Consider the following 21,440-nt stretch of genomic DNA (forward strand, 5'->3'; position numbering starts at 1 on the left):
ATATATATATATATATATATATATATATATATATATATATATATATATATATATATATATACCTGCATACTTTTTTTTTTACTTAATGTACAACTTTTCACAAAAAACCCAATGGCGGAGAAAAAAATGTTCAGTTATTTTTTTCTATTATAATAAACACAAACTAGAAACATGCCCTCTGTCTGGCTTTTTAACATTTCTTTGAACTTGCAATGTTGAAGACACTGGAAACAAATCAAACAACTAAACAATAATATCAAATAAACACCAAAATATGTACTCTGAATTGGAATGGAGACTTTTCTTGAAACTGGACTCGAAGTAACGACCTCAGGTGCTTACTACTGTGACTTCATTGGATAAATGTGGGGGAAAAAGGAGGCACCTCACAAGTGGAACGAAGGTAAATAACATACATTATTAACTATTTACTTTATTACATGTTGTAAAAGTAGTCAGTGACATTCGATTTGTGTAGTTATTTGCCTCGACTCGAGTGAACAGAATGCTAATGCTAACAAGCTAACGCTAAAGCCATTGTTTTCGTGTTGTCGGCCTGAGATAAACCCTGACATTTATTCTAATTATTATTTACAGCTGAAATGGACCAAAAGGAATCGCTTGACCCTCATGAAGTCGGTATTTACCGAAAGGATGACTTTTTGACTGTTGGACATTGCGGACAAAAGCCTGACGTTTTATGAACAATTCGGTATACTTCATTTTTTTTTAAGTATTTATTTCAAACCTGCACAATACAACAACACACTTTTTTTTTTACATTTTGGCAGAGACATTTATGCAAGGCTTGAAAAGGGGTTGGATGAAGCAATTGCTTATAATATCCCAACCCCTCTCACTCACTCCATATTTAACATAAACAATATAATACAAGAACAATACTATACAAGCAAAAACAAGAAAAACTCCTATACACTAACAATACAATAGTACCACTGTTACTATGCGACAAGACAAGACGAGACAAAACACACACACACACACATACACACACAGGCCCAAACACTCTCTGACCATACACCTCTCTCTCATCGCTCTGTGCTGAGGGCATCACTCTCTTTCCTCCTCGTACTTCTTCAGTACTTCTTTTTTAAACAGTCTTTTAAAGTGAATCATGTTAGAACAGGTTTTTAACTCTTCCCCTAAGCTGTTCCACAGAGTGACTTCACGCACTGAAATGCACATTGATTTTAAAGTTGTTCTAAATGTAGGCAAATATAATTTGTTGTTTCCTCTTAGACTGTAACTATGGTGAGCATCTCTATCCTGGAATAGGTTCTGTATATTGGATGGTAGAGAGTTTTGGGATGCCCTAAACATTGATTACATCGTGCAGTTTAAGTTGCTTTAACTCCATGAATAGTGGATTTGAATGATGTCTGTAGTGAACATTGGACACAATCCTAATGGCCTTTTTCTGCAGAGTGACTAAAGGCTGTAGATGGGATTTATAACAATTTCCCCAGACTTCAACACAATAGTTTAAATATGACATAATAAATGAATTATACAATAACAGCAGAGCATTGGTGTTTAATAAATGACATGATCTCCTCATCATTCCAACACATTCAGCAACTTTTGTCCTCAGGTAACTTATATGAGGCTTCCATGATATATTTTCATCTATTACCACTCCTAAAAATGAATTGTGTTGGACATATTCTATTGGTGTATCATCAATAACAATCCTGATGGGTATTTCACTTTTGCGATTGCTAAAGAGCATGATTTTGGTCTTCTTTAAATTCAGAGACAATTTGTTGGTATTAAACCAAGTTTTTAACTTGATCATCTTCTCAGTTACAGAGGCCAGAAGTTGCTTCATGTCGTCACCTGCACATGTAATGGTTGTATCGTCAGCAAAGAGGATGAACTTCAGCAGTGTTGATCAGTGTTGGGTTAGTTACTGAAAAGCAGTAACTAGTTACTAGTTACTTCATTTCAAAAGTAACTCAGTTACTAACTCAGTTACTTACACCAAAAAGTAATGCGTTACTATGAAAAGTAACTATTTAGTTACTTCTTTTTGTCTTTTTTTTTTTTTTTAAAGCTCCCATTAATGCCCTTTTAGCCTTCATTTCAGTACTGTTATTGCACTGGAGAATAATACAATCTGTTGATCAACTTGACATGCATTTGCATCACTGAACTCTGCTAAGCAACGTGGTCTACATACAACACACAAAGACAAAGATATGTTACAAAGACCAATTTGTTTCTGGCCAGAACAAATTGACAAAACTATTTTAAATAGCTGCAACATAATGTACATAAGTAACAAACAGCATAATAACAGCATAGATGTAAACCAAGAAAGGCACACACTACATACACAAAGCCTAACCAGGCATTTTCTTCCTCAAGTAATTCTGATACAAAATCATGTCTGAAGCCCAGAAGACTCTCCACATTTCCCCAGTTTTAGTTTAGAGATAAGGAAAAATTGGCCTGGCCCACTAGGATCCCTCTTTATGTTTGTGAACTTTATAGTCTATACATTTAGAGTGATGTGATAATCAAACACTCTAGAAGTCTAGAATGAAAGAGTATATAAGAGAATTGACAGCAACGTTCCCTCTCAGGAGCGCGCCTGTGCAATTGTGCACTGCTCAAGCGTCCTCTGCGCACGGCAAATCAATGCCACGCACAAAATCAAATAAAAAAATAAGCGCATAACAATTTTCGACACGACACGGACACGACAGAGAAAACCGTTTTCGTCATCATTGTTCAAATATTGTAACGTCTGTCGAGACGCTTTGAGGACATGAATTCCATCCATCACTTTACTGAGCAAAACTCTTTATTGTCGGCCATAAACACATCACCAAAACATTAGTAAAAAAAATGATATCTAGCAAAAGTGGTCATTTTCTGCAGTACAAACCAGACCAAAAGTAACTTTGTTTTATCAACAGCTGCCGCTCGCTCTTTCTCACGTGCGCCAACACTTGCACATATGGCACTGAGCCAGTGATGCGTTTACAGCCACACAAAAAGTTGGACAACTCCAACACCACACATAAAGTGTAATTCCAGGTCGTTACACTATGATTTACCAATTAAATGTGTGCTTATTCTAGTGTCATTTATTAGGAGTCTTAATTTATAAATATTAATCATTAAATGCTGTTAGTATATTAAATAAATACTAATAAAAATATATTTTTTACAAACAGGAAGTTGCAGGAATGTACACATGATCCCCTGCTTACATCTCATTGTGCAACATGTGAATGTTTTAATGGGAACTAAATGCAACGTCTGAAAGGGGTACAAATTATTTCCAAAGCAGGACCTCCACCCAGACAAACAATACAAGTACACAGTTCATGAAAAACAATATTTGTTGTTATTGTCATTGTAAGTGGGCCTAAACACTTATATTAGAAATGGAAATGACTGCTGTTATTTGATTATAATAATAAGAGAATGTTGTCTGTCTATCTGTGTTGGCCCTGTGATGAGGTGGGGACTTTGTCCAGGGTGTACCCTGCCTTCCGCCCGAATGCAGCTGAGATAGGCTCCAGCGACCCCGAAAGGGACAAGCGGTAGAAAATGGATGGATGGATGGAGATTGAACTTGTTATTTAGTCAGGTTTGGGACAGGTGTGCTGCTGGTGTAGCCACAGTGTGCACGTCTAAAGTTGCTCACATGGGCTCCACTCAATGCTCAGGGACTTTTTGCGTTTGCTCACACACATGAACAATTAGAGGGAACATTGATTGATCCCCCCCCCCCCCCTCTCCACACTCACTCTCCACACTCACACGCACACACACCCACACAGAGCGCATGTCTCTCTCTCTTCTCCAGCTTGACACAAGAAGAATCAGAACGATGACAGAGCAGCGCTCCGATAAAACACACTTTATACTACATAAAAAGTAACGTAAAATAACGCAGTAACGCATCATGTAGTAACGGTAACTGAGTTACTGAAAATAAAAAATAACGCGTTAGATTACTAGTTACCGCCGAAACTAACGGCGTTACAGTAACGCGTTACTTTGTAACGCGTTAGTCCCAACACTGGTGTTGATACTTTTACATATTTCGTTAATATACATTATAAATAGTGTGGGTCCCAGTATCGACCCCTGGGGGACTCCACAGGTTATGTTCATGAGTGTAGATTGATGTTGGTCGATCTGAACAATCTGCTGTCTCTCATTCAAGTAGCTCTTCAGCCATTTCCCTGCCACTCCCCTTATGCCATAGTTTTCCAGTTTATTTACCAAAATCTGGTGGTCAACATTGTTTTGCATATGATTGCTTTGTATTTCAATTACTTACTTTTTAGTAAAAGAACTGTGACCTATTATTTTCTGTTTATTTACATGGTATCAGTATAGAAATATAGTAAACCACTCCTACATACGTCATTAGCCGGATTTGTATAAACTACCCTGAACTGTGAAATGCGGTGGAAACACAAACCACATACTTGTACAAGAACCTATAGATCCAGGAATCAGAGGTTCCAGGAACCAAAACGTTTAGTGGAAAAGGGCATTGTTGTCAGCATTAGAGGTGCCGTTTAAGGGACACAGTGGCAAAAAAGAGCATATAATGGACACACCCATAAAAAAAACAAAATCCTACAATATGTCTCTAACCGTTAGTGTAATGGTTATTAAACACATTTTATAAATTCAGTTTTACACACGAGAAACAATTACAAGCATACAGTAATGTACCTAAAAAAACGTGCAGTTACACATCACATCACCTCTCATCAAAGCGTCTTCCCTTATGAAAGTTTTGAGTGAATTAACTCGTGAGGCAGCGCCCATATGGTAGATTCATACGTGCAGCACTCTTTTTCCACTGCAGATAGCGCCATCAAACCACTCTCAACTTAAGTTACCATTAGATATATTTACAATTTAAAGCAGAGAAACTTTTACTTTGAGGTACAACCAATTGCCTTCAAAGGTTGTCTCTTGTCCGACGAGACCAAAATGAAACTTTTAGGCCTAAATGCAAAACGCTATGTGTGCCGGAAACATGACTGTAAACACACACCATTCACACTGTCAAACACGGTGGTGACAGCGACATGCTGTAAAGTGCTTTTCTTCAGCGGGGACAACGAAGATGGTCAGACTTGATAGGAAGATGGATGAAAGAAATTGATTTGTTGGAGTCTGCAAAAGACTTGAAACTGGGGCAGCGGTTTATCGTCCCTAAACATAAAGCCGGAGCTACAACGGAATAGTTTAAAACAAAACATATCCATGTGTCAGAATGGATTCCAATAGAGACTCTGTGGCAATATATGCAAACAGCTGTTGACAACATGACTCAGCTTGAGCTGTTTTGCAAAGAAGAAAGTGCAAAGCAGGTCGAAGTGAATATCGATACTCAACAATGACTTGTGGCTGTAATTGCAGCGAAAGGGGGTTCCACAAAAATGATTGACTTTTGGGGGCTAAATACTTTTGCATGTCATACTTTTTATTGTAAAATTTGGAAAATCATGTACAATTTTCTTTGTTCTTTACAATTGTTTACCACTTTGTGTTGGTTTTTCACTGAAAATCCCAGTAAAATATATTTATGTTTGTGTCTGTATTTTAAATGTGCTTTTACGGGTAAAGGGAAAATTATTTATCTAGCCTGTACTGCTGCGAATGCAGCTGAGATAAGCTCCAGCGCCCCCCGGGCCCCGAAGGGAATAAGCAATAGAAAATGGATGGATGGATAGCCTGTACTGTTTTTGTCCAGACTGTCTGCAAAAGAAGTCTGCAGGGGACAACATAAAAGCAGGTGATGCCTGCAGAGGTGTTGAACTTTGACCTCCTGAGACCGTCTAATAACATGTGTGACGACCTTTGGTCAATCAGCTTTGAGAAAGCAGTGACCTCCAATAACCCCTGCTGAGGGTTTGACCTGAATGTGAGTGTGAATGTGGTCTGTCTATCAGTGTTGGCCGTGCAATGAGGTGGTGACTTGTCGAGGGTGTACCCCGCCTTTCGCTCGAGTGCAGCTGGGAGAGGCTCCAGCACCCCCCACAACCCCGAGAGGGAAAAGCAGTAGACAATGGACGGGTGGATATTTTTCTGTACCTCACATGAAGCATACCTATAAAAGTACAAACATGTCTGACAGGTTGGAGAAGCAGTTTCGTTCAACTGGAGGGGGCGAGGCGTTGAGGGGATAATTTGCATCTAAAATGACAGCCGCCTAAATGACCTGTTTTAAGGAGACATTCAAAAAGGAGTTTGAAGAGTCTGTAAATCAAAGTTTATTCAAATTTTTTACCAAAGCAGCACTTTTACAGGTTATGTAGACCAAAAGGAAGTGTGTTAAATTTAGATTAGAATCATAATAATGAGTTTAATTAGAACCAATAGTAGTTTTTGGTTTTGTTTACTTATTTTGCAATATTGACTTTATTTTAGTGAAATCATTATATGTAATATCAGTAATAACTATCATTTTATTCATATTGATACATTGGTTTATATTTTTGTATTTATATTAGGGCTGTCAAACGATTCATTTTCTAAATTAGACTAATCACATGTCTATGAATGTTCTCGTTCATCCAGGTCATTGTAATCTGAAGGCATTCAATCGATCACAACCGGACTGTTTGGTTTGTCTTTGAAGACGTTTCGCCTCTCATGTGAGTAGGCTTCATCAGTTTGTCCTCATAGACTTAGATTGGTCAGATCTAGTTTAGCTGCTGGTGCCAAAAACCCAAATATTTATACTCCAAAACCAGGAGGGTGTGCCTGGGCAAGGATGGTTTTGCCCTATCGTAGTGAGAAAAACAACTGTTTTGATGCAAACTAGCAATTCTAACTGTCAAAGCCAACAACAGTGTAATTTCCCCTCATTAGAATTTAGGTATTGTGTGGCAGAACGATTGCTGTGGATCGACTACTACCAGTCCAAAATAGTTGGAAACACCCACATTAGTATTCCATTCAGTTGTAAACAAATGGCATTCTGGTCACCTTCTGTGACCAGAATGTTCCTAACTCCTGTTATTTGTTGGAGGCTAAATTGCAGTGTCTTTTAGGAATGGTTGAAAGTACAGTGTTGTATGTGGGAGACAGTTGGTGTCGCAGACCACCTCCTCTGTTCAGAGATGGTTTTTCAACCTTGCATAGTAGAACTAAGTATTCATTAAAGGGGAACTGCACTTTTTTGGGAATTTTTCCTATCATTCACAATCCTTATGGAAGACAAGAACACATACATCTTTTTTTTTTTTTATGTATTGTAAATTGTAAATAAATTTGATCAAAGGTTTGCTCACAATAAAGCCTTTGTGAGTCGCTCTATTCTGCCTATAAAGCCCTTTAAAAACATCCAAACACCTCCATGGAGGTTTTATAAACACACTCTAAGTATATATGTAATGTAGTAACAGGCACTTTTATAATAACATTTAATATTTGCGACCCCGAAAGGGACAAGCGGTAAAAAATGGATGGATGGATTTTAAGCATACACAACACATTCATTTCAAAAACGCATCACATTTGCTTGTTTCTTCAACATCATCACCGATTACTGCTCACAGCAGACTTTATGAGAGCCAACAAACATAACAAAACATCACTTACTGTACAATGTCAGTTGTCATTAGGATGCAGACTGATAGAATCTTGTTATATTGCCATTTAGATTAATAATTACTTATCGTCGCAAAAAAATGGGGATGGAACTAAGCATCTTTTCGTGTCGTTCTCGCCATTCACAGGTCTAAATTGGCTGTCAAAGTGTACCAACTTGTCGGAATACGTATTTAATTTAGATATTTGCACTTTCTGAATAAAATATGTTATGCTGTTCATCAAACAAATATGTGGAATTTAGTCTGGCAGAGTTTTAAAAGGCTCCTATTGGTATTAATTGTTAATCTACCAGAAGATAAAATGAATAATATCAATATCAAATTACAGGATGTTATTAATGTAATTTACTAATTTTCCTTAACTGATGTACTAACATCATATGGTTTATTCTGTACATACAGTATGTAGCATCATCTACAACAAAAGTTGTGAATTTGGACTCATCCCAGTAGGCACAAGACATTAAAAAAACATTGAGAACTTGTTTAATTAAGTTGAAACACCATGCTTTTTGACAATGTTTAATAAATGTTGGGTTCTGATGTTGATTTGACCATTGAATTTTGGTAATTTTCCAAACAATATTTTACAGCACAAATACAACATTCACACAACATGCTTTTTGACTTTTATTCAATGTCAGGTTGTGACATTGATTTGACCATTGAAATTATGTAATTTCCCAACCAACAACGTGGATCCAACATTAGACATCAACGTTGTCTCAATTTACTAATACAACTATTTTGCAACGTTGTTTCAAAGTCAGTTATAAAGGACATATATGTATAATTTACCTTGTATCAATGTCTTGTGCATTTCCACTTTAAAAAACAGGCAGAGGCTTTATTTTAACATGTACATTTAATATGTTTGGCCTCTGTAACATTACACACAGTTTGAATAGTAACACTGTGTTGGAATATAGGAAACCCTGTACTTAAATCGAGTCATTCTTTAGTGTACCACTAGATGCAGACTGCCTACTTCTAGTGGCAGAGGGTGTATAGGCAGAATATGGACAACTAAACGAGAGGGGCTGTGTTTGGTACCTCAGAAGCATGCAATAGAGTCGTTCTGACGTTACTTTTCCTGACGAAATTAATGTAAAGAATAAGTCTAAATATAGTTTTAATTATACTCCAGTTCATAAACGTACAATAATATATGCTTTTCTTTTGTCAAAGTAGTATATATAATAATCATTTTTGAGCAATTTTGCGTCGTTTTTGATGCACCCCACTGCTACATGCAGGCAGTGTTTAGTGACCAGCGGCTCTCTAACACGCTACCGTCGGAAAAAATACAACAACCAAAAATAAACGTATTACCCTCATTTTGCCAAAATCCTCATTACCTTTGGACCAACAATTATGGAGAAATTATTACTTTTGTGTCAAGTATGTCAACTGTGGTGTCTGCCTCCAATGTATTGTTTGTAATCACTGCGCTTTTACTTTTGTTATTTTTCAAAGGTTTTGCTGTGGCGAGTCATGGCTCCCTGATTTTATTATCACCATTTTAACTTGAATACTGAACTAATGCTGCTTTTTACTGCAATCTGTATTAGTTTAGTTTGGAATATTGTTGACACACGCAGAAAAGGTGCAATTTTAATTCAAAGTTCTATCGTGCAAAGTTTATTAATTCACTGTTACTGAGATAGCGATATACCACGTTTCCCATGTATGTATGCTTGCTTACCTCACACAAGAAACTGTTTTTATTTGCTCTCCAGCCTTCCTGGCAAACCTTCACTTCCGGTGTTTTTCTCTTGTTTGGGTTACAAGAAACATATGCAATTGCTTCCAGCGTTTGTGGCAAGTGGCACATCCCCATGCCGCACAACAGGGCATGTTTACACGACAAACACTCTTTTTAATAAAAAAAAAAAAAAAGTGCAATGAAGAAGTGTGGTGTCGCTTAGCTGCGGCTTCAAACTGGTGCATAACATGGCGCCCTGTAGCTACATGAGTGCCTTTTGACCAATCATTGAAGAGTCCATACTCTCTTCATATGCAACTCTGACAATAGTGTCAGAGACGTGATTAGAGAGAGTATGGCCAAATCAGTTTAAAAGTTTGTAGCAAACATGGCGCCCCATAGTCAAGTGAGGAGCTTTTGACCAATCATTTAAGAGATACTCTGGCCATACTCTCTCTGATTTCTCAAAAGCCCATCACGTGAATACAGGGTGCCATGTTCGCTACCAAATTTACATTTGGGTTGGCCATACTCTCTCTACACACAGCTCTGACTAGTGGTACACATACCACAGTTTGAGAATCACTCAGCTACATACTTTGCATACTGTCCGGTAATATACAATGTGAACTTACTCACGCTGTAAGTTTCTAAAGGCTTACTGGTCACCAGAAGACACAATAAAATTAATATAATTTAAAATAATTCATTGTAGCGCAAGTGACAAAGTATACACAATGTAGTTAATCGTGATTCTTAATTTGTTCAAGGAAAACTTTAGCGTTAATGCGCATGTGTGCGCGTGCTCTGTAGTTGAGTAGCTCAGAACACCGACAACCCGCAACGCATTTCAGGTGTTTGTGCAGTAAAAATAAATTGTGTGATTGATCTGTTTTTACATGATTAATGCAATATTTTTTGTAATGTAGTGCGCGAATGTGAGTATGAATGTTGTCTGTCTCTCTGTGTTGGCCCTGCGATGAGGTGGCGACTTGTCCAGGGTGTACACCACCTTCCGCCCGAATGCAACACCAAGGTTCCAACACCCCCCGCGACCTCGAACGGAACAAGCGGTAGAAAATGGATGGATGGATGAAATCGCATGCATAATGTGATTCAAGAACTCCTTCATTCTGCACTCCATCCAGCTGTATAATCACTCGCCATACAGCAGTAGATTATATCTGTCTATTACCTAACCGCTTCTATGTTAGCTACCTGTCTTTGTTTATAATGTATATTTTCTGCTGGATCTACTCTCTATTTTATGCTGCCCTTTTTTTTTTTTTGCTGCAGCTGTTACATATACTGTAATATTGTACATGGTAATTGGGGTTTGTTATATATTGTATATATTATATACAAATATTATATAATATATCAGTATGTATTATATACTGTATATATAACATGTAATTACATATGTTATATTTTATATTGCTACTATGGTACATTTTTAATCTACTTAATACCTGCATTATCCTTTCCATCCTTTCAAACTGAGCTACTGTGTGGAATAATTTCCCTTGTGGGTCAATAAAATTTGTCTGTCTAATGCAGGCGTCCCCAAACTACGGCCCGCGGGCCGGATCCGGCCCACCAGCACCCAAAATCCAGCCTGCGGGAAGTCCAAAGTTTAAAAAAAATATTTTATTTTTATTTTTTATTTTTTTAAGTTTTTTATTAATATTTTTTTAAATCTGTTCTTCCTAATCCATTTTCTACCGTTTGTTACTCTCGGTGTCTCTTAGCCGCCCAGGCAAATCATATGGTCTAAAAATTGGTATATATATATATATATATATATATATATATATATATATATATATATATATATATATATATATGTGTGTGTGTGTGTATGTGTATATGTATATAGAACAGTATATATACATATATATATATATATATATATACTGTATATATATATAATGTATGTGTATATATATGTGTGTATGTATATATATATATATATATATATATGTGTGTGTGTGTGTGTGTGTGTATATACATGTATATGTATGTATATTTATATGTATATATACTTATACATATGTATGTATATATTTATATATATGTATACATATATACTTATATATATACATATGTGTATATATATGTATACATTTATTTATATATATGTATATACAGCCCGGTTCCTGGCCAAATTGTGTTAACCCAATGCGGCCCCCGAGGCAAAAAGTTTGGGGACCCCTGGTCTAATGTCTAAGTCTAATAACATACATACATTATTTGGAAAATTAAATAGTTTCAACATGTTTTGAGTGACACGTGTCGGTATCACTATCAGTGTTGGCAATTTTGGTAATTTACTTGGTCTTGAATCGATACCAAATATGACGTTATTTGCTGTGACGTCAATAAAGTTCCAATCAAACTGGCTTCCGCACTCCGGTGGAGTCCGCGTCCGCCGACCCCGCCTCCTCTCACTCGCCGCATTCCCTCCCTCCCACGGCGGGCTCTCAGCAAAGCATGTCGCTGCATGTCCCCGCCGGAAGCTCCGCATACCGTCGCTGTCCTTCCCTGCGTGGATTTTGAATGCTTTCGCGGTTTACATTGATCGACTTTTAGTGGCGGCAAGGGGGACACGCGGGTGGTCTGTCGACGTCACAGAAGACCCTCTTCTGCCTCCGCTGCGTCGTCGTATTTGGAGGACTGCGGTGGCAGCCACCGTAGAGGGGGGTGACCATGGGATTTTACGGCACCTTGAAGCTCATCTTCTTCAAGGTAAGCAGGCTTTTAGATAGATTACTAATATTATTAATGGTATTGAAGGGTGTCACGCGCGTGGAACGGGATGACACGGCGTTTTTCCCTGCGCGTGCGCGTGGCTCACTGCGGCTTGGATGTTGGCTTGAGTATTGATTGATTGCATCACTTCATCTTCGGATCAATGCTCACCTTTGCGGCTGTGAGGTGCATCGTAGCGTTGCTTCTTTTCCCGTCCATCCATATTCTACACTTATATTCTATAGCTCATTAGGGAGATCTGGAGTCTATACCAGCTGACTTTAGGGATGAGAGGCGGGGTCCATCATAGATGGACTGTCAATCACAACATACAAACAAACATTCACACCTATGGACAATTTTAGAGTCTTAACCTAACATGCACGATTTGGGATGCTTGTTTTTTATTAGAGCAAAACCAGATGCATTGCATTGCTTACCTCTACTGAATGTAAAGTTAATTTAAGTGTATTTTATTTTGATCATTTTATGGTCATGTAGGATTCTCCTGAGATTGCTATTCTCTTGGACGTTTCTTTTCACTCAAACACACTATCTTATATTTTCTGTGCTCATATTCAAAGATATAACACCATTGTTTATGATTAGTCTCATTAGGATAAGAGTCCATCTCTTCTGCTTTAACCCTTGTGCTAAAAACTTCTAATCGTCTTTCTGCCGTCCTTTTATGGGAAGAAGGACAGTTAAGGCAGACTGAAAAAAATCTATCATGTCCAAAAAATTGGTGTGAAGTGAAGTGAATTATACTGTATTTATATAGCGCTTTTTCTCTAGTGACTCAAAGCGCTTTACATTGTGAAACCCAATATCTAAGTTACATTTAAACCAGTGTGGGTGGCACTGGGAGCAGGTGGGTAAAGTGCCTTGCCCAAGGACACAACGGCAGTGACTAGGATGGCGGAAGCGGGGATCGAACCTGCAACCCTCAAGTTGCTGGCACGGCCACTCTACCAACCGAGCTATACCGTGTAAATGTTCGTTGTAAGGACCAAAGTCAACCGAAAAGCCAGTTAATTCATGGAATCGCTTCTCCGGGAGGCTAATTATTGACAGCCAGCAAGCCTCGTTGGCCAGGGGAGTGAAGCAAACTGGCTATCTGGGGACAAAATGATAGAGCAGTGTGAATTCTTCAGTAAAATACCAGAGTTAGTTTTTGATGCAGCTTGTAAGGTAACATTTGTTTATACAAGAATATTAGTGTGACTCAAGATATAATTTTTTTGTGTGTGTGCGCGCAGTCCTTGTATATGATAACATTTCTATATCCACACGCCTTTTCAAGTTATCCTCAGCTCTATGCATTAGTGTTGAATTCATTTAATGACACATTTTTATTTCGACTTTGTTGATTATTTTTATTATTTTGTGGCGTCTTTCTATTGTGAAAGGTGGTGGTTGTCAAAGGTATCCAGGGCCCAACCTTTATGGATTTTTTTTTAATTCGATATGAGAGGACCTAAAATTATGAAGGTTGATACATTTTTCAGTTAAAAATAGACAATTGTCTGCTTTTTTCTAGGCTTAAATATACAGGTAGTTCCAAACACGTATTACAAAAAATGAAGGGAGAACATTTTACCATGCTGCTGTTATTGGTGTAATGAAGTGTTCAGTTAGTATATTTAATGATTTATTATTTGTCCGTGGATAAACAGCATCACATAAGTCTGAAAAACATTATTTGAAATGTGCCTCTCTGATGTCCTCTAAACATGCGTTCCCTTTCTTTTTCTTCCTTATAACTTCGACCAGAAACACTTTTTTCCTCCTTGATGCGATTAGTCTAAAAAACAGTCCGTGCGCTGCTGAAAATAAATGCAGTTTACAGTTTTTGCATGGTGGCGAGACGTTATCTTGATTTGTTCTGTTCTTATCTTGCTTGGTAGCGTGCAGCTGCCTAAGTGGGTGTAATATTACTATGAGGTACTTCAACGTTACTGTAATGTGCCATGTAACCACTGACAAGCAATTGCAATACAATCGGCCACTCTGTGCATGTGTCAGTGTTCGTCTGCCATGCATGATAACCTCACACCATCACCTCATAGCCATAAGCTGGTGGAAAACACTGCCATGTAATTTGCTGCTTTGAAGTAGATCAGATTATTTCTGATATGTGATGCTCGTTCATCTAGTGTATTTAATTACAGTGGTTAACCTTGAGCAAATAAAAATAAGATTTTGACCCAGAATGCGTTTGGAGGAGCCAGATGCGTGTGTGCGTGTGCGTGGGGGGGTATTGTGGTGTAAGTATAGCACTGCAGTGTGGGTCACATCTGAACGATGTTCACGCCCACATGCTGACCACTGCTGCATCTCCTGGTGTGCTGCTCTATTTTGGAGCAGCGCTGCACTGGCAACATTCCTGTCATGTTCTGCATTCCTGGTTGGGCCCTAAAAGATAGGATTGTCTTCCTTTGTCACGTGCTTACAATTTATCCTCTGTGTCTTGATTGTGTTGATTAAATAACAAATCTTTATTTAGAGTTTATGGATTATTTTGTGAAGTCATTCTACTGTTTAATATGGTGAAAGTAGGTGGATACCAAATATAACCGCCGTGGTGCGGTTACATTACAGTCAGTTACGCTGTGCACCTGCGTGTGTCGGTGTTGTTTGCAACCAAGACTGTGTGCCCAGCTAACAAAACGTTTTCCCTTAAGATGTTTTCCCTGCAAACAGAACAGTTTACAGTTATCACTACTGAAGAGCGTAAATAAAGAACACCTTGTCTTTATTCAGATGAAGAGGAAGTTGGATCACGGCCCCGACGGCCGAACCTTCTCCTCTGGGAAGAAACATTGCAAAGGCAAAGGCCACTTAAGGTATGATCAGACATTCCAGCACTCAGGGAAAAAATCAGCTGTCCGCTAACACTTTCCCTCTCTCCTCTCCAGTCCTTCCAGTCTGGTTCAAGCCACGCCCACCACATTCGGGGACCTCCGCCTGGCCAATGGACATTCGGCCCAGCGGCGGCGCGTCACCTCTGGCCCTCCGCCCTCTGGTCTACAGGACTGGCTTCACACGTTTCAGGCAAGTGTGCAGATTTGTCCATGTTAGCCTGCATTTAGCGTTAGCACTGATGTTCGAGGCTCAGGCTGCATTAAAATGTCCACATAAAGACACAGAGTGCACGCAAAGTGTCTCGGCTGTCTTAATGCTGCCTCTAAGCTGCTCTTACGTAAAGCATTCGTTCAATGAGCATCTGTCGCTCGGATGGAAATGCTAAATGGATGGGGAACATTGTCAGAAATGCACTCAAAACAGATGCAAGTACATAGAAATAAAACAAATTCATTGTTTCCTTTGCAGGCTTGGAGCGGTCCAGAGAGGCTGCTGGCTCTGGATGAGTTGATTGACAGGTGTGAAACAGGCCAAGTGAAGCACATGATGCAGGTTATTGAGCCTCAGTTCCAGAGAGACTTCATATCGCTGCTGCCCAAAGAGGTGCGAACACCCGCCTTTAACGCTCAGCCGCGAGTCTGTTTGGTGTGTATATAAACACGATGGCGTGCATGTGTTCAATTGTAGCTGGCCTTGTACGTGCTGACCTTCCTGGCTCCCAGAGACCTGCTGCAGGCCGCCCAGACCTGCAGGTACTGGAGGACCTTGGCTGAGGACAACCTGCTGTGGAGGGAGAAGTGCCATGAAGAAGGTACGCCAGCACTCAGCGCCTATGCTATTGATGCATAGGCGCTGTTTCACGCATCACGCCAATAACACAATATCTCCCCCATGCAGGTATATCAGAGCGCTCGCCCCCTCGACGCAGAAAGTGCGAGGTGGTTAGCGTTTGGAAGTCGACCTACATCCGACAACACCGCATCGAGAACAACTGGAAGAAGGGGGACACGCGGAAGGCGAAGGTATTTTGGTATGAAGTAGATCCCCGCTATTCGTGGGAGTTACATTCCACAAGAATGGCAAAAAACTGCCAATAATAAACGCATTTATACAACGTCCTGAAAATACAATTTCTCTCACAGTTATTAAACCCATTTTAAATTCAGTTTGACACATTAAACAATTACTGGCGTAATGTATAATATTGTACTTACAAAATGTGCAGTTGCATGTCATGTCTTGTCAAAGCTTCCACGTTTCAGTTGGATTATTAGCTGCCGCAATTTATATCGTCTTCAAACCACTTTTTGTTTACGCTGTCAAAAGAAAATATAATTTATAGCACAGAAATTAAATGTGCTAATTTTGTGGCCGCAATAACCAAACCGTGAATAAACAGGGATCTACTGTACACACACAGGCTGCGCCTCTATTTGACATGCAAACTGAGCGTGTGCGCTTCTGCCAGCAGGAGTTGAAAGGTCACGACGACCACGTAATAACCTGTCTGCAGTTCAGCGGCGACCTCATTGTCAGCGGCTCTGATGACAACACGCTCAAAGTGTGGTCGGCCGTCACCGGCAAGGTAAGACATGCGTGTCTTGTCAACTGACTGAAAACACAAGCGACTGAGTTTCGGTTGGCAATTCTTGGAAGCGGTCACGCCTGTAGCCTCAAGGCAGACACACTTAAAATACATAAGCACGCACTTTCTCTGCATCAGAAGGCAAGATGTAGTTTTTCTGTGGTCACCACGGCAACTGCCATGACAACACTTCAAGGTCACAAATTCATCTTTTTTCCTTCATTTACACACAGTGTTTGCGGACCTTGACGGGTCACACAGGCGGGGTGTGGTGCAGTCAGATGGCAGGTGCTACAATGATCAGCGGCTCCACAGACCGGACACTGCGGGTGTGGAACGCTGAGAGCGGGGACTGCGTCCACACGCTCTATGGACACACGTCCACCGTGCGCTGCATGCATCTGCACGGCAACCGGTGAGACACTTTTCCAGCACATCTGCATGGCAACAAGAATTTGTGGTGCCCCCCAATGGGTTGTAGTCAAAATGCTTTGGAAGACATGCTAGCATGTAATACTGACATCATCAAAGTTACATGATTATTAGAGAAATGATAGCAGCCATATTTTAACCAACCTTGCTCTGATTTTCAAGGAACGTTGTCATACCAGCAGACATGCAACAGCACAAAATTTAGTACCCCAAGTCCCAAAATTAGCCCAATCAGTACCACAAGAACAATAATATATACTAGGGTTGTAACGACTGATCAATATATCAATAGATTGATTTATATTCCTAAATTTTAAGTTTATCGATCTGTGCTCGGCAAGTTTGCCTTCCAAAAGATAGGTATCGGTCCAAGATGGTTTTAAAAGGGAATTGATCGATTTTATAAATACTAGAAAAACAGAAACAGTGGATTTAAGAACGGCAGACTTCATATAAAGTTTAGCATTTGTAATCTGATTTGATTGTAAAAGATTTTAAAAGGTTAAGTCTTTTTTTTCCCCGTCTGTGGCGTCCGCAAAACAAAAATGGTGGATAATTACGGTCGTCGAGTAAAGTCATAAACGCAAACGGCGCAAAACAGTAAGTGTAGTGTGTGTGTGTGTGTGTGTGTGTGTGTCTGTGTCTGTGTCTGTGTCTGTGTGTACTGTACTTTTATTGAAACTTGCTTGAATGTTGAAAATGTGAGCAAAAAAGGTTTCTGCTTGCACTTTATTCAAATAAGATGTAAAAGCATTGGCCATTAATTGTTTACTTGCTTGTTTGTATCCATAAGTCATTAATACAGAATTCCCTGTGTAACAGGAATATAGGAAACCTTACCTGCAGTGTCCAGTAACCACTATTGACTATTCACACTTGATTTTTTTTTTGCTAAAAAGTAACTGAATAGATTTCACCTCATTGAATCGTTTCGGATCTTCCATCCATTTTCTACCACTTGTCGTTCTTGGGGTCGCTGGAGCCTCTCAGCTGCATTCGGGCGGAAGGCAGGGTACACACTGGACAAGTCGCCATCTCATCGCAGGGCCAACACAGACAACATTCACACACTAGGGCCAATTTAGTGTTGCCAATCAACCTATCCCCAGGTGTATGTCTTTGGAGGTGGGAGGAAGCCGGAGTACCCAGAGGGAACCCACACAGTCACAGGGAGAACATGCAAACTTCACACAGAAAGACCCCAAGCGGGGCACAAACCCAGAACCTTCATATTGTGAGTTACACGCACTAACCTCTGTTTCACCATGCTGCACGTTTTGGATCTTATAGTTATAATTTTTTTTTTTTTAAAAGATCGCCCCTGAATCGTATCAGCAAACAAAAAGATTGAATCGTTAAAACAAATTGTTACACCTCATATATGTACATAAGAATTTAAATACAGTAGGTTATAAATAGCATAGGTTAATAGAAGTAAATTATATATATAATAAAAAATGCAATAGATAGTGATCCTGTTGCCTAAATAGTATATAAAAACAATGACCGCAAACCAAAACCAAAAACAATTTTACAGGCATGTGCTCGTCAGTCCCCTAAAGGTGTGTGCCAAATGTGTGGGAAATTGTCACATCTAAACACATTGAGCTTTGTGAGAAATTTCCAGTCAATCACACTTTGGGGTTTAACCCATTAGGGTCCAGGGTAGGATTTAGCGGTTTCCCTGTCATGTTGCCCTGCACCAAAAGCACATCAATAAAGCAATAATTGTGACAACAGAATGACAACATCATTGGTGTTGAAACAGAATGTCTGTTTTGGTGTCATCATGCTGTGCCCGCATTGACCATGGAGGCTCCACAGAATTGCCACTTTGTGGTGTAGCTACCAGAAAAGTAACTGCACAGAAAACATTCTGGTGCGCGTTTCCCTTTTGTGTGCAGCTGTTCAGAAATAGAAGACTTACATCATTGGGTTTAATTTTTTTACTGCAAAGTGGGTGAACGGATTAAAAAGTGCCAACCGTGACCTTTTTCAGGGTGGTGTCAGGCTCCCGGGACACAACACTGCGCGTGTGGGATGTCACGACGGGCCGCTGCGAGCATGTGCTGACTGGTCACGTGGCGGCGGTTCGCTGCGTCCAGTACGACGGTCGCCGCGTGGTGTCGGGAGGATACGACTACATGGTGAAAGTGTGGGACCCTGAGTCGGAGGCATGCCTGCACACTCTGCAGGGGCACACCAACAGAGTTTATTCACTGCAGTTCGATGGCGCCTTTGTGGTGAGCGGCTCGTTGGACACTTCCATCCGAGTGTGGGATGTAGAGACAGGTGGGACATTTACCATTGTGCAGAAGAGCACGGTGAAAGTATTGTTGAAGTTGGCGTGTCTTCCTCCAGGTGGGTGTGTCCACACACTGACAGGCCACCAGTCACTGACCAGTGGGATGGAGCTGCGTGACCACATCCTGGTGTCTGGGAATGCTGACTCCACTGTGCGAGTGTGGGATATCCGGACTGGACAGTGTCTGCACACGCTGCAAGGTAAGTCGTCATGAAAAGCTCACAAAAACGTGTCTTGTCAAAAGTTTAAGGTCCCAGTGCGACGGTGTTTCCATCAGGTCCCAACAAGCACCAGTCGGCGGTGACGTGCTTGCAGTTCTGCAGAGATCTGGTCCTGTCCAGCTCGGATGATGGAACGGTCAAATTGTGGGATCTCCGGACCGGTGCCTGGCTGCGGGATGTGGTGGCACTGCAGAGTCGGCAATCTGGTGAGTGTCCACTGTTCTACTTTTTGTCCTTTTTCAATGAAGCCATTATGACGTGGAAATTTTCCCAACAGGTGGAGTGGTGTGGCGCATCAAAGCCTCGGACACTCGATTGGTATGTGCTGCTGGCAGCAGGAACGGGACAGAAGGGACCAAACTGCTGGTGCTGGACTTCGACTTGGATGACAGACAGACAGACCCAAACAAACAGACCGAGTCGGACAAGGACGACGGAAAAGAGGATATTATTTACTAAGAACTGACCAGTCTTTAACCAAAGTCTGGGGCGGCAGCGAACTTGAAGGTGGCCGTTTGATAAAGCTAAACATTTCCATGACAACAAGTGAATGTCGAGGGGATGAATGTAGCGAGAGGAGGCAGTACTTATTGCTGCTAGCCAATGAGGCGCTTAACACTGATCGCATCAGTGTTGCCATAGCAACAGACCTCATTTTGCATCAGTGTTGTTCAGTGTATTTTGGCGTGTGTGGAAGTTAAACAAGTTGGTGGACGAGATCATTGGGGATAATTTCCCTCATTAGGTCTGTCATCAATCAACTATTTGCACATACATGGCCAAACAGCAAAATATGTTTTTCATCCAGTGCTAACTAATTTCTTTTCTATCCCAATAATTACTGATGACTGGTTTTAGATGACCACTGAAAATTATGATTTGGGGCTTAATTATCTGAACAATGAACACCAAATAATCCACAAATACAATACTGAAGTTTTAAGGAGAGAATAGGATCGATAATTAAAAACAATTCCTCTCTACCAGGTATGAAGCTGATGGGATGTGTTGCCAAGCAACACCTACAACCAGTTGGTGGATGTTTGGTGAAGTTTGCCCTAGCAACAGGTGCTATCTGTGCACGTTTTCATCTCTGGATGTTGGGTTGTGTGTGATCGTGTAAGATAATGTAAATTGCAAAGCAAAAGGGTGTACATATTCTGTTTTTTCTATTTGGAAAAAAAAACTAAAGGAGGAATGAGGAGCAGAGAAGTGTCAATAAAGAGAACTTTTGTAAAATGCTGACTCACTGATAAGGGTGGTGAAGAGTCACTTACAGTAGATTCTTCACATCGATGCTTTAGAAGGAAGGCTAACATTGCATTTGTTCTCTTGCACTGTCCATTAACAAGACTGACAATATGTATGTTTAAATCATAGCAACTTGTGAAAATAGCTTGACAGGTGAGCCAACATCTTCCTGTTAAGGCAGCCGGTAAGGTTTTTCCCACTATTAATTGTATGGTTTTGGTACTAAAACAAGCTCGACTATTGTCATGTGCACTTGAACCAGAAAGATATCCTGTTAAAAATGCTGCAACCTATATCGAGATGGCAGTTTGATTCGGTCTGATTTAAAATGCCTGATAAAGCTTTTTTCAAAAGCACTTAAGGTAATTTGGAGAGATACAACTGATCAATGTAAATTAACTAAGTGACTGTAGTTGGCCGAGGCTCAGTCTGTGACCATGGCAACTGACGGCCACTTTCTGCGTCAGTGTAACTTTACTCGTACACTAACTTTATTAGGTTAAAACAATATGGGGTCAATGGCTATATCTAGTGGTAACGGGGAACTGCCACAATTGATACTGATTGGGTTGTAGCATATGTATATATATATATATATATATATAGAAATAACTTTATTTTAGCAAATAACTTATTACCAGTCTTTCTTAAAAACGTGAACCTTAGGTATTTACTATTATAATGGTATTAGTCTCCCTCTCAAGGT

At 40.0% G+C, this 21,440-nt stretch overlaps 1 protein-coding gene across 4 annotated transcripts; it reads left to right on the top strand.

Moving 5' to 3' along the window:
- Positions 1-309: 309 nt before the first annotated feature.
- Positions 310-20,767, top strand: LOC133606639 (F-box/WD repeat-containing protein 7-like). 4 transcript variants are annotated; one of them, XM_061960781.1, is made up of 13 exons: positions 310-403; positions 598-712; positions 14,839-14,921; positions 14,994-15,129; positions 15,409-15,543; positions 15,628-15,751; positions 15,838-15,962; positions 16,409-16,525; positions 16,759-16,940; positions 18,957-19,249; positions 19,319-19,462; positions 19,540-19,689; positions 19,761-20,767. In XM_061960781.1, exons 2-13 carry the CDS (start codon positions 701-703, stop codon positions 19,940-19,942), a joined length of 1,683 nt encoding a protein of 560 aa, XP_061816765.1. In that variant the 5' UTR covers positions 310-403; positions 598-700; the 3' UTR covers positions 19,943-20,767. The 4 variants fall into 4 exon arrangements, with proteins under 4 accessions (XP_061816765.1, XP_061816766.1, XP_061816763.1 ...); XM_061960782.1 differs by lacking the exons at positions 310-403; positions 598-712 and adding an exon at positions 6,615-6,659 and having other exon boundaries at positions 19,761-20,766; XM_061960779.2 differs by lacking the exons at positions 310-403; positions 598-712 and adding an exon at positions 11,779-12,072 and having other exon boundaries at positions 19,761-20,766.
- The last annotated feature ends 673 nt before the right edge of the window (positions 20,768-21,440 follow it).

The sequence above is a fragment of the Nerophis lumbriciformis genome, linkage group LG05 (genome assembly GCF_033978685.3).
Source record: "Nerophis lumbriciformis linkage group LG05, RoL_Nlum_v2.1, whole genome shotgun sequence".
Taxonomy (NCBI): domain Eukaryota; kingdom Metazoa; phylum Chordata; class Actinopteri; order Syngnathiformes; family Syngnathidae; genus Nerophis; species Nerophis lumbriciformis.

What these genes read in the sequence shown, in the direction of transcription:
- LOC133606639 (XM_061960779.2), top strand. Translation starts at nt 12,034, where the DNA reads ATGGGATTTTACGGCACCTTGAAGCTCATCTTCTTCAAG. An exon ending in TGAAGCTCATCTTCTTCAAG is followed by an intron (nt 12,073 to 14,838) that starts GTAAGCAGGCTT and finishes GTCTTTATTCAG; the next exon opens with ATGAAGAGGAAGTTGGATCA. An exon ending in AAAGGCAAAGGCCACTTAAG is followed by an intron (nt 14,922 to 14,993) that starts GTATGATCAGAC and finishes TCTCCTCTCCAG; the next exon opens with TCCTTCCAGTCTGGTTCAAG.